General features: G+C 45.5%; 1 protein-coding gene and 1 long non-coding RNA gene across 2 annotated transcripts in view; both read right to left on the minus strand.

Moving 5' to 3' along the window:
* LOC116276392 overlaps positions 1 to 20,573 on the minus strand; it is a 56,555-nt gene that overhangs the window by 3,277 nt on the left and 32,705 nt on the right. The window contains exons 2-3 of the long non-coding RNA XR_004185893.1: positions 2,899 to 3,229; positions 1,260 to 1,348 (exon numbers count right to left, since the gene is read on the minus strand). This is a non-coding gene — a long non-coding RNA (uncharacterized LOC116276392). The remainder of the gene's footprint in view (positions 1 to 1,259; positions 1,349 to 2,898; positions 3,230 to 20,573) is intronic.
* On the minus strand, positions 13,066 to 14,884 carry LOC103887016 (variable charge X-linked protein 3-like). The gene has a single exon (XM_031669698.1). It carries the CDS (start codon positions 13,589 to 13,591, stop codon positions 13,169 to 13,171), a length of 423 nt encoding a protein of 140 aa, XP_031525558.1. The 5' UTR covers positions 13,592 to 14,884; the 3' UTR covers positions 13,066 to 13,168.

Genomic DNA, 20,573 nt, shown 5'->3' on the forward strand with positions numbered 1-20,573 from the left:
GTATAGGTAGACATCAACAGCCCTTTTAACACTCTCTGGTTATTAGAATGACTAGGGCTGAGGGGAACCTCCCAGCTGCATCAGAAAGGTGGACTTGAGATCAGTGTTTCTAGTCCATGACGGATTCTTTATAGCAAGTTTTATTTTAGTCTGATTTTTAATGTAGCTCTCCTTGAGAATGCCACAAAAATCTTTTCTGGAATGCAAGCCAGGAAGGGCTGCTGGTCACCGATTCTGAACTGATAGCCTGATCTTCTTCTCCAGCTCTCTGGAGAACTGGCACCAAGCTCTGGGCTGACCACTGGTTTGGTGACATCTGAGGTCATGTGCTAGCTGGCACCAGGGAAACCCAGCATGCAGACATATACCCTCAGAGGTGAAGCTAAGCCAAGAGCTATCCCTGGGCTGTTATTTCAGCAGTACCATGGCATGTGATGAGCTAGTGAGGAAAGAAGTTGAAACCACTCCAGGAAACCAGATAAGTTTTGTGATGAGGGCTGCCATGTACCACACTAGGCAACACTATTCACACCACTGTCTATATGGATGATACCTCTGAGTTGTGCAGTACACAGCATGAGTAGTCCTAAGTGATGTGCCCATGGTGGATCAGCTGAGGCTGGGCCTGCAGGGCAGAGTTATATCCTGTGGCCAGTTTATAGAAGATAAATAATGCTCATAATAATGACTATGAGTAGCAACAGAACCTCCAATGTGCCACGCACTCTATTTTTCAGAGATGGGGTCTTACTCTGTTGCCCAGGTTGGTCTTAGACTCAAGCCTTGAATTCGAGCAATCCTCCTGCCTCAGCCTCCTGGGGTAGTTGGGATTACAGGCATGCGCTACCATGCCCAGCTGAAACATTCTACACCTCTAGGTGTTTGATATGTATCATCTCATTGGAGTTTTCCAGCAGCCTATGAGGGAAGTATTAGTATTATCATCTCATCATCCCATTTTACAGATTAGAAGCAGCCAACAGAAAATGTCATTAACTTGTTCAAAGTTTCAGAGATAGTAACTGGCAGAGCAAGGGCCCGCACCCCGGCACTCTGAGTTGAAGTTCTGTATGTCTACCCACTTTCCATGCTGCCTCCAGGGAAATGAGGCAGATATTTAAGACTCCCAAAATGTATCTTTTCTTTTCTGGTGAAATCCTCCTGGCTCATTCAAGCTAAGGAAAATGGTAGAGTGTAGTGGTTCAGACCCAGATATGTCCCTTGAAAATGGTGTGGCTGCAGCAAGTAACTTACCTTACCTGAGCCCTGGTTCCCTCCTCTGTCTCATGAAGCTAGTGCTTCTTCCCTCATGGTGTGTGGTGAGGAGTTACAGTGGGCTGGCACGCACCTAGGAAACACTCAATATGTGGTAGTTATGGAGAGGCATAAGGGTAGGGCTATAAACCCTAAGAGGCCAATCGGTTTTCAACAGCAGTCTCTTACTGGGGCAAAAACAACTATGGACTGAACCACACTTTTTTTTTCTTTTTTCTTTTCTTTTCTTTTCTTTTTTTTTTTGAGACCAAGTTTCACTCTTGCTACCCCGGCTGGAGTGCAATAGTGTGATCTCGGCTCACTGCAACCTCCGCCCCTGGGTTCAAGAGATTCTCCTGCCTCAGCCTCCCGCATAGCTGGGATTACAGGCACGCACCACTGCACCCGGCTAATTTTTGTATTTTTAGTAGAGAAGATGTTTCGCCATGTTGGCCAGCCTCGTCTCAAACTCCTGACTTCAAGTGATCTGCCTGCCTCAGCCTCCCAAAGTGCTGGGATTACAGGCATGAGCCACCGTGCCCAGCCTGAACCACACTTTAATCCCTGAAGTGTAACAGTTACAGGAAACCAAAAAGCAGCTAAGCCATAGAAAGAGGAGGGAATAAAGACATTAAAATTGAATCACAGCTCTTAACGTTTGTTTTTGTTTTGTTTTGTTTTGTTTTGAGACAGGGTCTCGCTCCATCTCACTCCTGGGTAGCTGGTATTACATTCAGGCGTACGCCTGTAAAGATGGGTCTTCATCTTTAAAATGAGGACCCTGATTTTTTTTTTTTTTTTTTTTTGAGATGGAGTTTCGCTCTTGTTGCCCGGGCTGGAGTGGAATGGCACAATCTCGGCTCACTGCAACCTCCGCCTCGTGGATTCAAGCCATTCTCCTGCCTCAGCCTCCCGAGTAGCTGGGATTACAGGCATGCACCACCACACCCATCTAATTTTGTATTTTTAGTAGAGATGGGCTTTCTCCATGTTGGTCAGGCTGGTCTCAAACTCCTGACCCCAGGTGATCCACCCACCTTGGCCTCCCAAAGTGCTGGGATTATAGGTGTGAGCCACCACACCCGGCCGAGGACCCTGATTTTAAGAGGGTCAGCAGCAGATCAGCTCCACCAGGAAGAGAAGGAATGGGAACTAGTACCTATTGAGCCACTGATATGTCCCACACTCTTTTTTTAAAAAATGTAATGTAATTTTTTTTAGAGGATAATTTTGTTTTTAGTTGCCCAGGCTGTAGTGCGGTGGCACAATCACAGTTTACTGCAGCCTTGACCTCCTGTGCTCAAGCGATCCTCCCACCTCAGCCTACTGAGTAACTGGGAATGCACCACCATACCAGGCTAATTTTTTGATGTTTTGTAAAGACAGTGTCTCACTATGATGCCCAGGCTTGTCTCAAACTCCTGGGCTTAAGCAATCCTCCCACTTTGGCCTCCCAAAGTGCTAGGATTACAGGCATGAGCCACCACACCAGGCTCTTAAGGTTTCTAACCAAAGTGTACCTGTAACTGGTACACTTCAGAGATTAAGAGCGTGGCTTTGACCAACAAATCCTGTTGTCTGTGACATGCCTCCCACGGGCCCCGTCAGCCCGGGCATCTGGTTCGGGCTGCCTGTGCTCCTTACCTGTGTAGGTACTCTGGCTCCAGCCTGCTAGCTACTTCTAGGGCCTCACCCCAGCCTGGGGCGCTGGCCTCAACCCTGGTGTGTGGCTCCAGCTTGGCATTCTTGAAGCTGAGCAGGACCTGACTTCAGTAATCCAGTGGCTGAGCTTAGCAAACAGGCTCTAGGTCTCTGCTCTCCTCGAACCTCCAGCTTCTGCGTATTCCTGGATCTGGATCGGCCCTTCCACTTGCTTTCTCATTTAATTGTTAGTCTTTGCCTTGGTTGAAGCCTGGTCTTGCTCCCTAGTCCTGAAGGAGCTCTTTTCTAGGGCACTTGTGGTAGCCTGAGTTCTCTAGAAAAAAGCAGAGGTAAAACTTACGCACGAATTCTTTATTGAGGGACATAATCCTAGGGCAGCAAGAACGAGCAGAGGGACTTGAGGCCAGGAAGGAAGGAAAGCAAGCACAGAGTAGGGTATTTCTTTTTCTTTTAAACTTTTTTTTTTTTTTAGATGGAATTTTTGCTCTATTGCCCAGGCTGGAGTGTAATGGTGCCGTCTCAGCTTACTGTAACCTCTGCCTCCTGGGTTCAAGTGATTCTCCTGCCTCAGCCTCCCGAGTAGCTGGAATTACAGGCGTCTGCCACCACACCTGGCTAATTTTTGGGTAGAGACGAGGTTTCACCATGTTGCCCAGGCTGGTCTCGAACTCCTGACCTCAGGTGATCCACCTGCCTCAGCCTCCCAAAGTGCTAGGATTACAGGTGTGAGCCACCACGCCCGGGGTTATTTAAATTTTTTTTTTTTTTAGAGATGGGTTTCCCCCTGTCACCCAGGCTGGAGGGCAGTGGTGCAATCAGAGCTCACTGCAGCCTGGAACTCCTGGGCTCAAGTGATCCTCCCGCTTCAACCTTCTGAGTAGCTGAGACTACAGCCTTGGACTCAGACCTTGGACTCAAGCAATCCTTCCAGGTTTAAAAACCACAACTGGCTTTTAAAAAAATTTTTGTAGCTGGGTATGGTGGCTCACACCTGTAATCCCAGCACTTTGGGAGGCTGAGGCGGGTGGATCACGAGGTCAGGAGTTCAAGACCAGCTTGGCCAAGATGGTGAAACTCTGTCTCTACTAAAAATACAAAAATTAGCTGGGCATGGTGGTGGCTGCTTGTAATCCCAGCTACTCGGGAGGCTGATAAGGAGAACTGTTTGAACCCAGGAGGCGGAGGTTGCAGTGAGCCGAGATCAGGCCACTGCACTCCAGCCTGGGCGACAGAGTGAGACTCCATCTCAAAAAATAATAATAATTTTGTTTTTTTTGGTAGAGATGTGGTCTTGCTCTGTCGCCCAGGCTGGTCTCGAACTCCCAGCCTCAAGTGATCCTCCCACCTCAGCCTCCCAAAGCACTGGGATTACAGGCACAAGCCACTGCACCCTGCCAACCCTACCTTCCTGAGAAACCCAGCGAGCCATTTGGTCAGACAGGACATTCTGGGCCAAACTGTTGAAGGGAGAAATAAGGAGGAATGTTTCTGCCAGCTCTGTCTTGTCTCTTGGATCTCACTGGTTAAAATTCCCCCTCACCCTGGGTCAGGTCTCATGCCTCATAGGACTTCCTCTGAGTCCAGGTTTTAGGAGTTCAGGCCTGACAGAGGCAGCTCCGGAGCAAGCCCTCCCCTTAGGGAAGGCACAGACAGCTTGTGCAGTCAGAGATGATGTGATGGTGGCAGCAGGCCAGACTGTCCACGCAGGAAGCAGCCCTGGGCCCAGGAGGCAGTTGGAGCTGGGAAGAATGGGAGAGGCCCATCAATCAGGTCTCTGACAGCCCCTACCTCCAACAACCCTGGCCTGAGCAATATGTCACATAAGCCTAAGCCTCAGATCTGGCCCTCCCAACTGTGCTAGGCTGACCAATGTCCCCCAAAGTTCACGTCCACCCAGAAACTCAGGATGTGACCTTATTTGGAAATAGGGTCTTTGTAGACATAGTTAGTTGAAAGGGGATTATACTAGATTAGGGTGGGCCCTATGTCCAATATGACTGGTGTCCTCATAAGAAGAGAGGACACAGGTTGGGCGTGGTGACTCATGCCTGTAATCCCAGCACTTTGGGAGGCCGAGTGGGGCGGATCATGAGGTCAGGAGGTCGAGACCATCCTGGCTAATGTAGTGAAACCCCATCTCTACTAAAAATACAAAAATAAAATTAGCTGGGCGTGGTGGCAGGCGCCTGTAGTCCCAGCTACTCGGGAGGCTGAGGTGGGAGAATAGCATGAACCCAGGAAGCAGAGCTTGCAGTTAGCTGAGATTGCACCACTGCACTTCAGCCTGGGTGACAGTGAGACTCCGTCTCAAGAAAAAAAAAAAAGAAAAGACAGAGAGAGACACACAAACACACACACATAGACACATACACAGACACAATCACACACACAGATACACAAACACACACAGGGAAGATGGCCATATGATGATGGAGGGGGAATTTGGAGTGATGTATCTACAAGCTAAGGAATGCCAGCGATTTCCAGGAGCCACCAGAAGTTGGAGGAGGCAAGGCAGGCTTCTTCCTTAGAACTTTCAGGGGGAGCATGGACCTGCCGACACTTTGATCTTAGACTTCTGGCCTCCGGAATTATGAAGGAATAGACTTCTGTTACTTTAAGCCACCCAGTTTGTGGTAGTTTGTTACAGCAGTCCAAGGAAACGAATGCTTTTCCAAATATAAAAACTGATCCCTTGCAGAAAACTTGTAGCTCTTAGTATCATAGCTGATAATAACAGTAAGAGCACTGGTTGAGCGCTTACACAGCAGCCTCTGTTCTTAGTATTTACAGGTAGCAACTGATCCTGTCCTTACAGTAACACCCCAGGGTCCTCATTTTAAAGATAAAGACTCGAAGGGATGGTGTGTACAACCACGCCAGCTGACTCCACCAAGAAGGGAAAGGATGGGGACTAAAGTTTATTGACTTGCTATGTCCCAGCCTCTCTTCTTTTTAAAATTTAATTTAATATAAATTAATTTTCTTTTTTTTTTTTTTATGCTCAGGGTCTCATTCTGTCACCCAGGCTGAAGTGCGGTGGTGAAATTATGGTTCATCGTAACCCTGAACTCTGGGGCTCAAGTGATCCTCTCGCTTCAGCCTCCCAAGTAGCTAGGGCTACAGGTGGGCACCACCATGCCCAGCTAATTTATTTTTATTTTTTTGTAGAGATGGGGGGGTACTGCTATGTTGCCCAGGCTGGTCTTGAACTACTGGCCTCAAGTGATCCTCCTTTCTCAGCCTCCTGTGTAGCTGGGACTACAGGCACATACCACCATGCATGGCTAATTTTAAAACTGTTTCTTTGTAGAGATGGGGTCTTGCTATGTTGCCCAGTCTAGTCTCAAACTCCTGGGGTCAAGCAATCCTCTTGCCTTGGCCTCCCAAAGCACTGGGATTACAGGTATAAGCCACTGTGCCCGGCCGCAGGCTCCTAACATTTCACTTACATTGATGGTAGGGAGAAAAAAGTTGTTTTACTGAAAGCTGGAGACAGAATTCCTCTTGGGGAGATGTTATATTGGGATTGGGCCTTTGGGAAGAAAGGTGCAGCTCCTCTTCTCCCATCACTCCCCTTGCTTGAACAGCGGGAGGAGTGGATTTGGGTTGTGAGGGGCAGATGTCTTGACAGAGAAGGGGTGGCAACTGAGAGGCAGAGGGAACTTGGCGGCTTGAGGGAAGGCTACTGTCCGCTTGAAGAGAAGGGTAGAATGTGCTGGCAATGACTGAGGAATTGTAAAGAACAAGGATATAACATATTGATTCTGATTTTTCTCTTTGTGCTCCCCTGAATTATAATTTTCCTCCATAGTCCTGAATCCTCAGAAGACATCTGAGCCACCATGCCTGGCCTTTTTGGGGAGGGCAGGCATGGGACCACGGCCTCAGCAGGGCAGAGAGTTCTTGAAAGTGGGCAGCTCAGAGAAGATCTGAGATGAAAGCAGTGATCCGTGGAAGAATAGATGTTGTCAGAGGAGACAAGGAGAAATGGTGGCCCTGTGAGAACCCTTAAGATAAGAGGAGGCTGCTGGATTTCTCCCTGCAAGAGGAATGGGAGTTTGCTTAACTTTTATTTAATGGTAAAGGACTGGGTGACCCTAGCAGCTTGGAGGATTTGGGGTTAAGCAGACATCTGAATCAGATTAAGACATCTGATTCTTCAGTTACACATTTGCTCCTTTGATCTTTACAACAACCACATGAGAGAGGCCTCGCTCCCCACTCAGCACTCCGTGGGGACATGGTCTTTGTCTCTCTCATAACTGTTGTGTTCTCAGCACCTAGAACACGCCATGACTCAGAGAAGGTGCTCGCTAAATATTTGTTACATTAATGAAAGAATTATCCCTATTTTACAAATGAGGAAACTGAAGCATGGGAATGCAAATAACTTTCCCTTAGTCACACAGAGCAAGGTGGTTGTGACCTCGAAATGCACACTTTCTCCTACATAGGACCCCTTGTACCTCTGGGGTTCTCAATGGAAGTTTGAAAAATTTTGTTGATTCTTCAGCCAAATCTTGTTGAAGCATCAATTTAGAGAAAGTGGTAAAGAGTAGAAGTGCCTACATGAGAAAATGGATTTCTAGGCTGATTTTTTTTTTTTTGAAACGGAGTTTCATTTTTGTTGCCCAGTCTGGAGTGCAGTGGCGCAATCTCAGTTCACGGCAACTTCCGCCTCCCACATTCAAGTAATTCTCCTTCCTCAGCCTCCCAAGTAGCTGGGATTACAGGCATGCACCACCACACCCCGTTAGTTTTTGTAGTTTCAGTAGAGACAGGGTTTCGCTGTGTTGGTTAGGCTAGTCTCAAACTCCTGACCTCAGCTGATCCACCCACCTCGGCTTTCCAAAGTGTTGAGATTACAGGTGTGAGCCACCGCGTCCGGCCCTAGGCTGATTTTTGAAGGAGAAAAATCTCTGAGGCACACACACTCATTATGTGACTAAATGTCTTCTGGGTCTGTCAGTGTTTGTTAGTGTGGGTAAAACTCCAGCTCACCAGAAGCACTTCTAGCACATTTTAAGAAATGTTTTAAATGTCATCTTCTGACTTAAATTAACAAAAAGCACACCCCCCCCCATTATCCATCATTCTTTCCACCTTCACCCAAAATAATCATGGTTAATATTTAGGTATACTTTCTTATAGTTTTTTCTATTTAGTATTCTTTTAAGAGAATTGGTTATCCATATAGATAAGTTCACAATATTTATCATAAACATATTTCCCAGTATCATTAAAAAATTCTCAACAAATGTAAAGTTTAATGGCTTTATAATAGTTCACTATATGGTTCTTTCCGAAGTTATATAGTCACTGCTATGGTCTCAATGTCTGTGTGTCCCCAAAATTTATATATTTAAACCTACTCTGCAATGCGATAGTATTAGAAGGTGGGGCCTTTGGGGGATAATTAGGTCATGAAGGGGGAGCTCTCATGTACGGAATTTGTGCTCTCAGAGAGACTCCTTTCCCCTTCCACCACGTGAGGACACAGTGGAGAAGGCGTCATCTATGAACCAGAGAGTTAGCTCTTGCCAGATGCTCTGTCTGCCATGCCCTTGATCTTGGACTTCCCAGCCTTCAGAGCTGTGAGCAGTAGATTTCTATGGTTTATAAGCTACCCAGTTTGTGATATTTTTGCTATAGCAGCCTGAAAAGACTAAGCTATCACAATAGTCTCTTAAAGCAATTAAAGAGATTGTCTGGGACAGCCTGGGCAACATGGTGAAACCCCACCTTTACAAAAAATATTTTTAAAATAGCTGGGTATGGTAGGGTGGACCTGGAATCCCAGCTACTCGGCAGATTGAGGTGGGAGGATCACCTGAGCTCAGGAGGTCAAGGCTTTAGTGAGCCCTGATCGTGCCACTGCACTCCAGCCTGGGTGACGGAGTGAGACCCTGTCTTTAAAAAAATAGTTTGTCTGGGAACCAATGCTTAGATCATTCTCCCCAAAATAGATTTCTTCCAAAAGTTCAAGTAGCCCCTGTAGTATGGGGTGATGGCATTAATAAAAGGACATTCCTGGCCGGGCGCGGTGGCTCAAGCCTGTAATCCCAGCACTTTGGGAGGCCGAGACGGGCGGATCACGAGGTCAGGAGATCGAGACCATCCTGGCTAACACGGTGAAACCCCGTCTCTACTAAAAATACAAAAAATTAGCCGGGCGTGGTGGCGGGCGCCTGTAGTCCCAGCTACTCGGAGGCTGAGGTGGGAGAATGGCGTGAACCCAGGAGGCGGAGCTTGCAGTGAGCCGAGATCGCGCCACCGCACTCCAGCCTGGGAGACACAGCGAGACTCCGTCTCAAAAAAAAAAAAAAAAAAAAAAAAAAAAAAAAAAAGGACATTCCTTTTTTTTTTTTTTTTTTTGAGATATGGGCCTCATTCTGTCACCTAGGCTGGAGTGCAGTGGCACAACCATGGCTTACAGCAGCCTCAACCTCCCAGCATCAAGCAATCCTCCCACCTCAGCCCCCCAGTAACTGGGACTACAGGTATGCGACACCAATCCTGGCTAATTCTGAATTTTTTTTTTGGTAGAGACAGGATCTCCCTATGTTGCCCAGGCTAGTCTTGAACTCCTGGGCTCAAGTGATCCTCCAGCCTCTGCCTCCCAAAGTGCTGGGATTATGGGCATGAGCTGCTGTACCCGGCCCAGAACATCCCTCTTGTTTTCATTTTAAATTTAACTATTTTAAATTAATTCCTGCCTTTGGAAACAAATAAACAAAACAACTAGCAAACTTCAAAGTATTAAAATATATATATACACACATATATATATACACATATACATATATATATATATGTATAAAAGAAAAAGGTCATTCCTCTCTCCCCAAATTTCCCTCCCTAGAGGTGACACTACTGCCAGTTTCTTGGGCATTCTTCCAAAGATATTCTGTGCATATGCAAACATGTATGTCATAGTCATCCCCAGTTTCTTTTCACACAATGATACTGTACTCGGTACACTGCTTTCATCTTGCTTTGAGCACTTAATGGAGATAGATAGAGAGCGTGGTCTAGTAGTTAAGAGCACAAGGCTTGGGAACCAGACTTCCTGGGTTTAAATTCAAGTATCACTATTAACTAGCCATGCATTTTTGGTCAAATGACCTCATTTCTTTGTGCTGCAATTTCCTTTTCTTGCATGGTGTTATCTGTCTCCCAAAAAAGATGTTAAAAGTCCTTATCTTCTGTATCTTAGAAGGTGACTTTATTTGGAAATAGGGTCTTTGCAGAAGTAATCAAATTAAAATGAGGTCATTAGGGTGAGCCCTAATCCAATATGACTAGGGGAAATTTGTACCAGACACACAGACATGCACACTGGGAGAACACCATGTGAATGCTGGATTTATGCTGCCACAAGACAAGGAACGTCTGCGGCTACTCGAAGCTAGATGAAGCAAGAAAGGATCCTTTGCCTACAGGTTGGAGTGGGCGTGAGCCTGCCAACACCTTCATTTCTGACTGTAGCCTGTAGAACTGTGAGACAATACCATTCTGTTGTTCTAAGCCACCCAGTTACCCAGTTTATTGTACTTTGTGACAGCAATCCTAGGAAACCAATATACACACATTAAATGAACTAGAATAGGCCCAGAATCTAAGACTATGCCTGATAGTCATGAAATACTATGTAAGTGTTAGCTGCTATTATTACATAGATATACATAATCCAATTTTTTTTTTTTTTTTTTTTTTTTGAGATAAGGTCTTGCTCTGTCACCCAGGCTGCAGGGCAGTGATGTGATCTCAGTTCACTGCAACTTCCACCTCGTGGGTTCAAGCAGTCCTCCCATCTCAGCTTCCTGATTAGCTGGGGCTACAGGTGTGAGCCATCATGCCTGGCTAATTTTTCTATTTTTTGTAGAGAGGGGGTTTTGCCACATTGCCCGGGCTGGTCTCGAACTCCTGGGCTCAGGTGATCTGCTTGCCTCAGGCTCCCAAAGTGCTGGTATTACAGGCATGAGCCACTGCGCTGGACTTGCCTCATTCTCTGTAACAACTGCATAATATTTTCTTCGTGGCTTTGGCAAAATTTATCACTTAGTTTTATTATTATCAAAATAATACATTGTTAAAAAATTTAATACTACTAAAAGGCTTGCAATGAAAAATAGCAGCATCTTCCCCTACTCTTGTTCAACACCCCCAGTCTCACTTCCCAAAGGCAAGTGTTTTCAGTTACTCAGGTCCTCCTTCTGCTATTTGTCTCTATCTTTCTAAATGCTGTACTTATGCTGCCACGTCCTGATTTATCAGTTTCACAAACTCTCTTCTGTCTCCCTGTTATGATAGATGAGGATTTTGGTTTATGACACCCCACATCGTGCACACACACACAGACACACACGCCCTTTTGTCATCTTCACAGTGTGATTATATAACTATTTATAGTTATGTAATAGGTTGTTAAAATAGAATTTTAAGTCTTTGAGATCCAACTGAGACTCTAAAGCTGAGAACAATAGGTGCAAAGGGCCCTACATTCTACACAGAAATTCTAGACAATCCAGGCAGGGCTTGCAAATGAGGTGTCCCCAGAGTGGCTCTTCCAGCCTTGGCCACTGACTACCTCTAGTCTATAAAAAAGAAGGCCAAGAATTAAGCAGGGGGCTGAAGGGCCAGAACGGGGGACTGCTCTGGAGAGAGTTATCAGAGTACTGTGTTTCCTACCCCATCCTCGACATGCCGTGAGAGAAAGACTCCTCACATTCATCCTAAACTAGCGGGGGTTTAGGGAGCTTTCAAGAGCATCCTCAGAGAGTCAGATAGGCATTTCCTGAAATTTGGGAAGACTCAATATACTCAGTGACTGACTCACACATGAAAACAAAATGGTGTGTGAAGGCCAGGAGCTGGCTGGAGCAGACCGCCTCACAGCAGAACAGAGAGTCAAGGTTGACCAGCTTTTCCAGGGGCTGCCGGGGTTTTCTATGGGTCAGATTGGATTCTGTGGAAAAGAGCTGCTAATGGGTTGCTTTTGAAATTCTCCACTAGGCCAGGCGGGTTCCGTGGCTCACGCCTGTAATCCCAGCACTTTGGGAGGTCAAGTGGATCACTTGAGGTCAGGAGTTGGAGAGCAGCCTGGCCAACATGATGAAACCCCATCTCTACTAAAAATACAAAAGTTAGGCCGGGGGTGGTGGCTCGCACCTGTAATCCCAGCACTTTGGGAGGCTGAGGCGGGTGGATCACAAGGTGAAGAGATCAAGACCCTCCTGGCCAACATGGTGAAGCCCTGTCTCTACTAAAAATACAAAAATTAGCTGGTGCTAATCACAGAGGTGTGGTGGCGGGCCCCTATAGTCCCAGCTACTCCGGAGGCTGAGGCAGGAGAATCGTTTGAACCTGGGAGGCAGAGGTTGCAGTGAGCTGAGATGGTGCAACTGCACTCCAGCCTGGTGACAGAGCAAGACTCCATCTCAAAAACCAAACAAACAAACAAACAAAAACAAAAACAAAAATTAGCTGGGCATGGTGGAACATGCCTGTAATCCCAGCTACTCAAGAGGCTGAGGCAAGAGAATCACTTGAACCTTGGACACAGAGGTTGCAGTGAGCCAAGACTGCGCCACTGCACCCCAGCCTGGGTACACAGAGAGACCCTGTCTCAAACAACAACAACAACAACGACAACAACAAAAACCCACCCAACTGTACTATCTGGAAGGGTGGAAAGTGACCCCAACCAAGAGTGAGCCACCAGAAGCCAGGTGCCAAGGGGACAGTTGTCAGTGGCCAGCCCAATGAGGCATCTCCCAGGTCAAGGGAAGTACATCTAAAACATCCCCAGTGACGGGGCTGGTCCCATGACTCACCCTTGGACAGCTGATACACCAAGAGGGCACACATGCAGATGACAACCATGCAGGCCAAGAGCTCTCCTTCTCCTCACGGCTATCTTTTTCATGTCTGCCTCTAACCCTAGAGGAGCCAGAGGCAACACAGTGAGCAAGATGGGACATAGTGACATTGGCCCTGAACCGAAGGTTGCCAGATTTAGCACATAAAAATAACTCGATGCCTAGTTTAATTTGAATTTTAGATACACAATAAATGCTTTTTGAGTATAAGTATATCCCATGCCATATTTGGGACATAATTGTATTAAAAGTACTTGTTGCTTTCTTTTTTTTTTTTTTTTTTCAATTTGCAACACATTCATTTTATTGTCTTCACCAGGGGCCACCGTGCTGGTGAGATCTCTGGGGTCTGGCGACTGGAACTGAACTTAGTCGCTGCTCAGGGAGATGGGGGAGTCGGTGGCCGCTCCCTCACTCAGTGGCTCCTCCAGCTGGCTCTCCTGGGTCAGTGGCTCCTCCAGCTGGGTCTCCTGGCTCAGGGGGTCGTCCTGGGTCCCCTCGCTCACTGGCTCCTCGGGGGGCAGCTCGTGCTGAGGGAGCTCCTGGCTGGGCTGGTCACTGGGGCCGGGGGCCGCTGGCCCGCTCCCCGCCTCAGGGGCCGCCGCCGCCGCCGCCATCTTGCTCGCGGCCCGTTTCTTCCCGCCTCTCCCTCCACGAGCTGCTTTTCCCTTCTTGGGCGCCCTGGTAGCCTTCTTCTTCGGGCTACTGGGGCTCTGCTGAGAAGAGGACTTCCTCTTTCGGCTCTCCTTGGTCATGGCCAGGGATCCCGAGGCTCTCGGCTTCGGACTCATCTTCCACAGCTCAACGCCTCCCAACGGTCTTGTTGCTTTCTTGAATTCAGGTTTAACTGAGCATCCTATATTTTATTTGGCTGCCCTACTCACTCTTCTTGCCCACTGCAAACTTCAAGCCTGTGTCAGGCCCAAGCTGCAGGAGAAAGCTATACATTGGATAAGAGCTTGGTATGCTGATATTAGACTAAATTGGACTTTGGGTTACCTTGGGGGAAAAAGAGACTATTCATTAATAACCCAAGAGTACTCAGAAAAGCTACAAAGATTGCTGTTTCATCCATGGAGCTGAAAAGGTGAGATGAAAAGGTTTGTGCTGGAACATCTCAAGTCCATTTTGTTCAGAAAGCCAGTGATAGGTATATTAAGTTCAGCACTTAGGGTATTAATATCACATAAATATTATTTGTTGCTGAGCCAAGTTGGGAATCAGATTGCATTCCTTATACAACTTTTTATTTTTTCTGAGTTAACAATCGCCTGGTTTAAGCATTTTCCATTTTTAAAAGCCATTTGTGTTTCTTTTTCTGTGAACTGCTTATTCATGTCCTCTGTGGGGCTGTGGAGCTTTCTCTTACTAATTTATAAAAGTTTATTTATACCTAAAAATTAATGTAAAAGAAAGCTCTTTTATTAGGGAACTGGAAATTGCAAGTAAGATAGGATAAGTGGATCTTTTCTGACATTTGTGTTGGGAAACTTAGATTTCACTGTGCCCGGCTGTTAATATCTAGAACTGCTCTTCCAAAACAAACTTTCTCAAATCAATAGTTTCTTTAAATATTCCTTTAATGCTTATATGCTCATTTCTTGGTTAAAAATTTCCCAAGAAGAATGTGTACAATTAAGACACAGCTCGTCAGCATTTTTCTCATTTAAACATGATCATTCATCGTTGGGACTTATTTCCATGAAATTAACCCATACCAGGAAAATAGCTGCAATTATCACCTCACTGATATTGTGAGAAATTTCTCTTGAGAAACTACTGCTATGTGGTAATAATATTGTTATAGCAAGGGTCACAAAGATTAAAATCATGAATCTTTTTTCTTACTCTGTTCGTGGTTTTGTAATTCTGATCTGATAACAAATGTTATTGTAATGTTCAGGCTCTGATTAGAATATCAGGACCTTTTAATTGTTGGTGAGATTTAGTCTCCAAGGTTTCTCTGAAGTAACGGGAATCATATGATAAGGTAAATGTAACATTTTGGATTACTGCCACTGCATGTAAATTTTCATTGTAAACGATGGCAAACCGCTCAGCTAATTTTTGCATATAATTCTTTTTAAAGAATCCCAGGCCGGGCGCGGTGGCTCAAGCCTGTAATCCCAGCACTTTGGGAGGCCGAGACGGGTGGATCACGAGGTCAGGAGATCGAGACCATCCTGGCTAACATGGTGAAACCCCGTCTCTACTAAAAAATACAAAAAACTAGCCGGACGAGGTGGCGGGCGCCTGTAGTCCCAGCTACTCGGGAGGCTGAGGCAGGAGAATGGCGGGAACCCGGGAGGCGGAGCTTGCCACAGCACTCCAGCCTGGGCGACAGAGCGAGACTCCGTCTCAAAAAAAAAAAAAAAAAAAAAGAATCCCTTCATTCTGAAGGGAAATAAAACATTCCCAAAACAAATACACTAAAATATGAATTCAGAAATGAATTGAGAGAACAATAGACAGGAAAATTGCATTTCAGATGAGCTGTCAGTCAAATCTCATATTTGTTGATAATTTCTCAGAAGAGTCCAGGGTGGGCTTCATTTCTAATTTTTATTTATAAATTCAGTTTTAAGATTGCAACGAGGCATGGTGATTCTCCTGTTTCATTATCTAATTATTTTTCTAGAATGAACAACATGTAGGAAGGGCTGGATTCCAGAATCCCATGGCCCTGGAATAAAAAATCTTTGCATGTCTTGCAGATGCCAGCTCTGTTTAGTCTTGGTGAAATCACCCTCAGCATATGTAACATCTTGCACTCCTGTTCTCCTTTTATCTCTATTCAGTGGGAAACTAGCTTTTTGGGCACCTCTGTCTTGAAAATTGACAAATGTTTCCTCCCTTTATTCCTCTGCAGGACACAAGTTTATCTATCAGGCCCGGCGTTTCTTTAGCAGAGTGGTGGTAAGATAAAAATCTGATCAGTATACCAATCAGTCAATCAATCAAATGTACTCCAGGATATCCAAGGCATTGTGGAGGGAGAATGTGGCTGTTTACTGAGGGACAGTCATATTCCTGGCACAATGTTAGGTGTTTTCACTGTGCAGTTTATTGTTTTAGCGATGGGGTCTCACTCTGTCACCGAGGCTGGAGTGCAGGGGCACAAGCATAATAGCTCACTGAAAGCTAGAACCCCTGGGCTCAAGTGATCCACCTGCTCCAGGCTTCTGAGTAGCTGGGACTATGGGTGTGCACCACCACACCTGGCTAATTAAAAACAAATTTTTAAAAGAGATAAGGTCTCTCTATGTTGCCCAGGCTGGTCTCTAATACGTGGCCTCAAGTGATTCTCCCACTTCAGCCTCCAAGTCGCTGGGATTATAGATACAAGCCACTGCACCGGCCATGTGTGCAGTTTACTTGAACTCTTGCAATAATTTCCTCAAGGTAGATGAGGAATCTGAAGGTCAGAAAGTTGGAGTTACTTTGTGAAGGCCTCTAGTTGGTAAATGTCAGCATTTGTCCACTGCCCCCTGCCTCATACTCTCATACTCAGCTGCAGGCAGTTCTTCAGCTGGTTTCATCCAAGTGTCTCTGGTTAGTTTGAGACACAAAAGTAATCATACTTTGAATAACCTTTGTGCAAGTTTCGTGGAGCTGATGAAAGTAATGTCGTAGAATTGCTAGAATCATAAGCAAACATGGAGTTAATCAGACAACAATTAAAGAGGAAGAAATTGACAAGAATGAGAACATAATAGGATCTTCAAAAGAGAAGCATTTGACAACTGTAGGTTAAGGGAGGTCATTGAGAAAAAACTAAGTACTTCAACATATTTGTCAAATGTGCTACTGGACAAGTTTTTAGAAAAAGTAGACCTCAAATCCTAAATCAACACTAATTTTGGTTTTTGTTCTAAACATTAAAGCAGACTTACAATTGCAACCTAAATTTTATTGTATATATAACAACATAGAATGTTGTTATTATTATTATTATTGAGATGGAATCTTGCTCTGTTGCCCAGGTTGGAGTGCAGTGGCACTATCTCGGCTCACTGCAACCTCTGCCTACCGGGTTCAAGTGATGCTGGTGCCTCAGTCTCCTGAGTAACTGGGACTAAAGGCGCCTGCCACCACGCCCAGCTAATTTTTGTATTTTTAGTAGAGACAAAGTTTCACCATTTTGGCCAGGCTGGTCTGGAACTTGTGACCTCAAGTGCCTGCCTCGGCCTCCCAAAGTGGTGGGATTACAGGCATGAGCCACCATGCCCAGCCTACATAGAATATTATTCCGATCAATTTTTTCCCTATCTTATATGAAATTTTTGTGTGAGAATCTCTTTGTCTCTTTGTGAAGTCAAACAGTGACTGAGAGACCTCGTATTCTTTGTCATGCTGTTTTGTGCTTCTGAACCTGTGTCCGTGGTGTTCCGATTGCCTGCAGGAACTTCTCTCGTTCTGCAGGAAAACACCTCTTGGCTGCTCTCAGCCTTCAATATCACCTCTTACATGAGAGTTTCCTTCAACCTTTCCTGCCCATTAGCTGTTCTCCTACTGTGTTCCTGTAACACTTGGCACACATCTCCGTAGCTGCTCCCCGCTGCATGTAATGATTAGTTGACATGCATCTTTCCCTCTGGGCTGTAACCACCTCTTCAAAAGCAAGCTCATCTCTCATCCACTCTGTCACCCAGGCTGAGTTCAGTGGTGCAATCACGGCTCACTGCAGCCATGACCCCCAGGCTCAAGCCATCCTCCCACCTTAGTCTCCTCAGTAGCTGGGACTACTGGTGTGCCACCACGCCTGCCTTATTTTTTGTACTTTTTGTAAAGATGGTGTTCTGCCATGTTGCCCAGGCTTGTCTAAAACATCTGGACTCAAGAAATCCACCCACCTCAGCTTCTTTGCTGAAATTACAGGAGTGAGACACTGTACCCAGCCTGTTTTTATTTTTTAAATTAAAAAAAAAATTTTTTTTAGAGACAGGGTCTCACTCTGTCACTCAGATTAGACTGCAGTGGCACAATCATGGCTTATCACAAAACCTTGAACTCCTAGGCTCAATTTATAACAATAATTATATTATTGTTTAATAATCTTTTAAGTTCCAATGGAAGTGGTACATAGGTACATATTCCACCCAGCCTTCCCATTTTCCTGAAGCTGCAACAAATCACTCAGAATGCTCAACCTTCATGTCTCAGGACCTTTTTTTTTTTTTTTTTTTTTTGACAGAGGGTCTTGCTCTGTTGCCAAGTACATTTTATTGATTGAATGACTGGTACACTGATCAGATTTTTATCTTATCAAAGCTCTATGTTGGAGTGCAGTGGCACAATCTCGGCTCACTGCAGCCTCCACCTTCCAGGATCAAGAGATCCTCCCACTTCAGCCTCCTGAGTAGCTGGGACCACAGGCATGCACCACCACACCTGGCTAATTTTTTGTATTTTTTTTTTTTTTGTAGAGATGGGGGTCTGATGAGGTGGGGGTTTCACTTTGTTGCCTGGGCTGGTGTCGAACCCCTGGGCTCAAGGGATCCTCCCACCTCAGCTTCCCAAAGTGCTGAGATTACAGGTGTGAGCCTCTGCACCCAGCCGGCTTCTCATGCCTTTTAACTGTGGTTTTTACCTCCTGTCTAGATGACTGCTTCTTGAGTTCAGAGACATATTTTGTTAATCTTTATGTCTTTCAGTGCCTTGTGTGTAGAAAGTGCTCAAGAGACTGAACACATTGTTGGTCAGCTTTGGTTATCTTAATGACCAATCCATCACCTTACAATTTACTGCCGAAGTTATCTGTTTGATTCTGACATCTCTGATTTGCTTGGAGTTTCCAGTGCCACAGCTTCTGCTTTTTTCACTGCAATGTCTGTGCATGCTGATGACAGATTAATAAAATTGGATGTCCCAGCCATTGAAATTCCCTTTTGCCTCCCTCCCAACCCTCTCCAGAGTCTTATTCCCATTCAGTCTCATGACAGAATTTCACAGGTAACTCTGCTGTCTGCAGCTCAAAGAAGCCACTCTTAGTGACAATGAGCTGACCATTAAAATGGGTTGCAATTCAGAAAGGATTGCACAGCTATCCCAATTGCTGGGGATTTTAGAATTCTGCTTAGGTTATTGATAGGTTTATGTCCAAATGCACTCTAATTGAGGAATCTCTGATGAATTCATTCAACATTCTTTTAGCAAATATTTAGCACCTAGTGTCTGCCACCTGCCATGCCACAAGCTAGAGATGGACCAGGAGACGGGACAGACACAGTTCCTGTCATCTTAAAGCTTAGTTTAGTGGGGATGAGAAGATGCAGAATGTAGGTGCTGGGAGTTATAACCGAAAAGGGCAGGGTGCTCTGGGAGGATGTTGGAGGGGTCCTTACCAGTGACAGAGGCGAGATAAGGAAATGATCGTGAAGCTAAGACTAGAGTAGGAATTAACTAGATGTGTGTTTGGGGCATGGGGCTGGGGACTGGTTTGACAAGAGAGTCCCAGGAAGAGTGACCGTGAGTGGGGATAACATGAAGGGGCACACAGGATGCTCTGGAAGAAGTACACCATGCCCTGAGATGGCTCTAATTCTGCAAAGAAATTCATGATTATTTGCATTGCGCCTGTATGGAAAAACAAAAGAATATAATCTAAATGTGAATTAAGCATCAGAGGAAATAACCTCTTCTGATTATACTAGGTCAGGATAATGAGAAGAGATGATGTGTCCACAGGTTTCCTATTAATTTCTTATTTTCAGTATTTATTCATTTCACACTTATCACATGTCAAGTGGTGGTAAGAATTGTATTAAGAAACCCATTGAGTGCCCCAAATAGACTAGAGATGGTACATAATGAATGGAAGTTCATGATCTTTCTATCTTCAGAAAGAGTTTGTTCCAACAGAACTCACATCTTATTGATAGACATAGTAATTATGAGTAGAGTATCAGATTTTGGTTTCCAGGGCAGTGTGTCCAAAATGTGACATTTCAGAAGCCCTAGTAGTTCGTATTAAAAATGTATATCCATTACCCGCCTTCAGCTACCCAGTTGTGGGAGGCGAAGACTTGGGTGCATTTAAGATTCTGCTGCTGTGGCTGAGGGAGACGTTGCTGTTGGAGGCGTCATGGGCATTAATACTGCTTTACCAGAGGTGCTGACCACTCTCATCACAATGGCCTAGCACATGTAATTCTGAAAGCTGCCAGTCTTAGACAAGTGCCACGTCCACCTCTGTGTGCTTGCATCCCACTGTGATGGCCTGTGGATGTCAAGTTGGTGGAAGCCCTCCGTGCTGAACACCAAATCCACCTAAATAAGCTGGTGACATCAAGAAACTGAGACTGGGTAGGCCTTGGTGAAATTGACAGAGAGGGAAAGCCCAGTAATGTGGTTGGTTGCAGTTCTGCGGTAGTTAAGGACTATGGCAAAGAATCTAAGGCCAAGAATGTCATCAAGGAGTACTGTACTTCCAAGGCAAGAGATGAACAAATAAAAAACTCGGCTCTTGTTTTTTTTTTTTAAAAAAGCAGGCTGGGCGCAAGTGGTTCACCCCTATAACCCTAGCACTTTGGGAAGGCCAGGTGGGCAGATCACTTGAGTCTAGGAGTTGGAAACCAGCCTGACCAACACGGTGAAACCCCATCTTTACAAAAAAAGTACAAAAAGAATTAGTCGGGCATGGTGGTGTGTGCCTGTAGTCCTAGCTACTTGGGAGGCTGAGGTGGGAGGATAGATTGAGCCTGGGAGGCGAAGGATGCAGTGAGCTGAGATTGTGCCACTGCATTCCAGGCTGGGTGACAGAATGAGACCTTG

This window comes from Papio anubis, chromosome 8, assembly GCF_008728515.1.
Source record: "Papio anubis isolate 15944 chromosome 8, Panubis1.0, whole genome shotgun sequence".
Taxonomy (NCBI): domain Eukaryota; kingdom Metazoa; phylum Chordata; class Mammalia; order Primates; family Cercopithecidae; genus Papio; species Papio anubis.

Excerpts from the sequence above, each read along its gene's own strand:
- LOC103887016 (XM_031669698.1), bottom strand. The coding sequence starts at position 13,591 with ATGAGTCCGAAGCCGAGAGCCTCGGGATCCCTGGCCATGACCAAGGAG.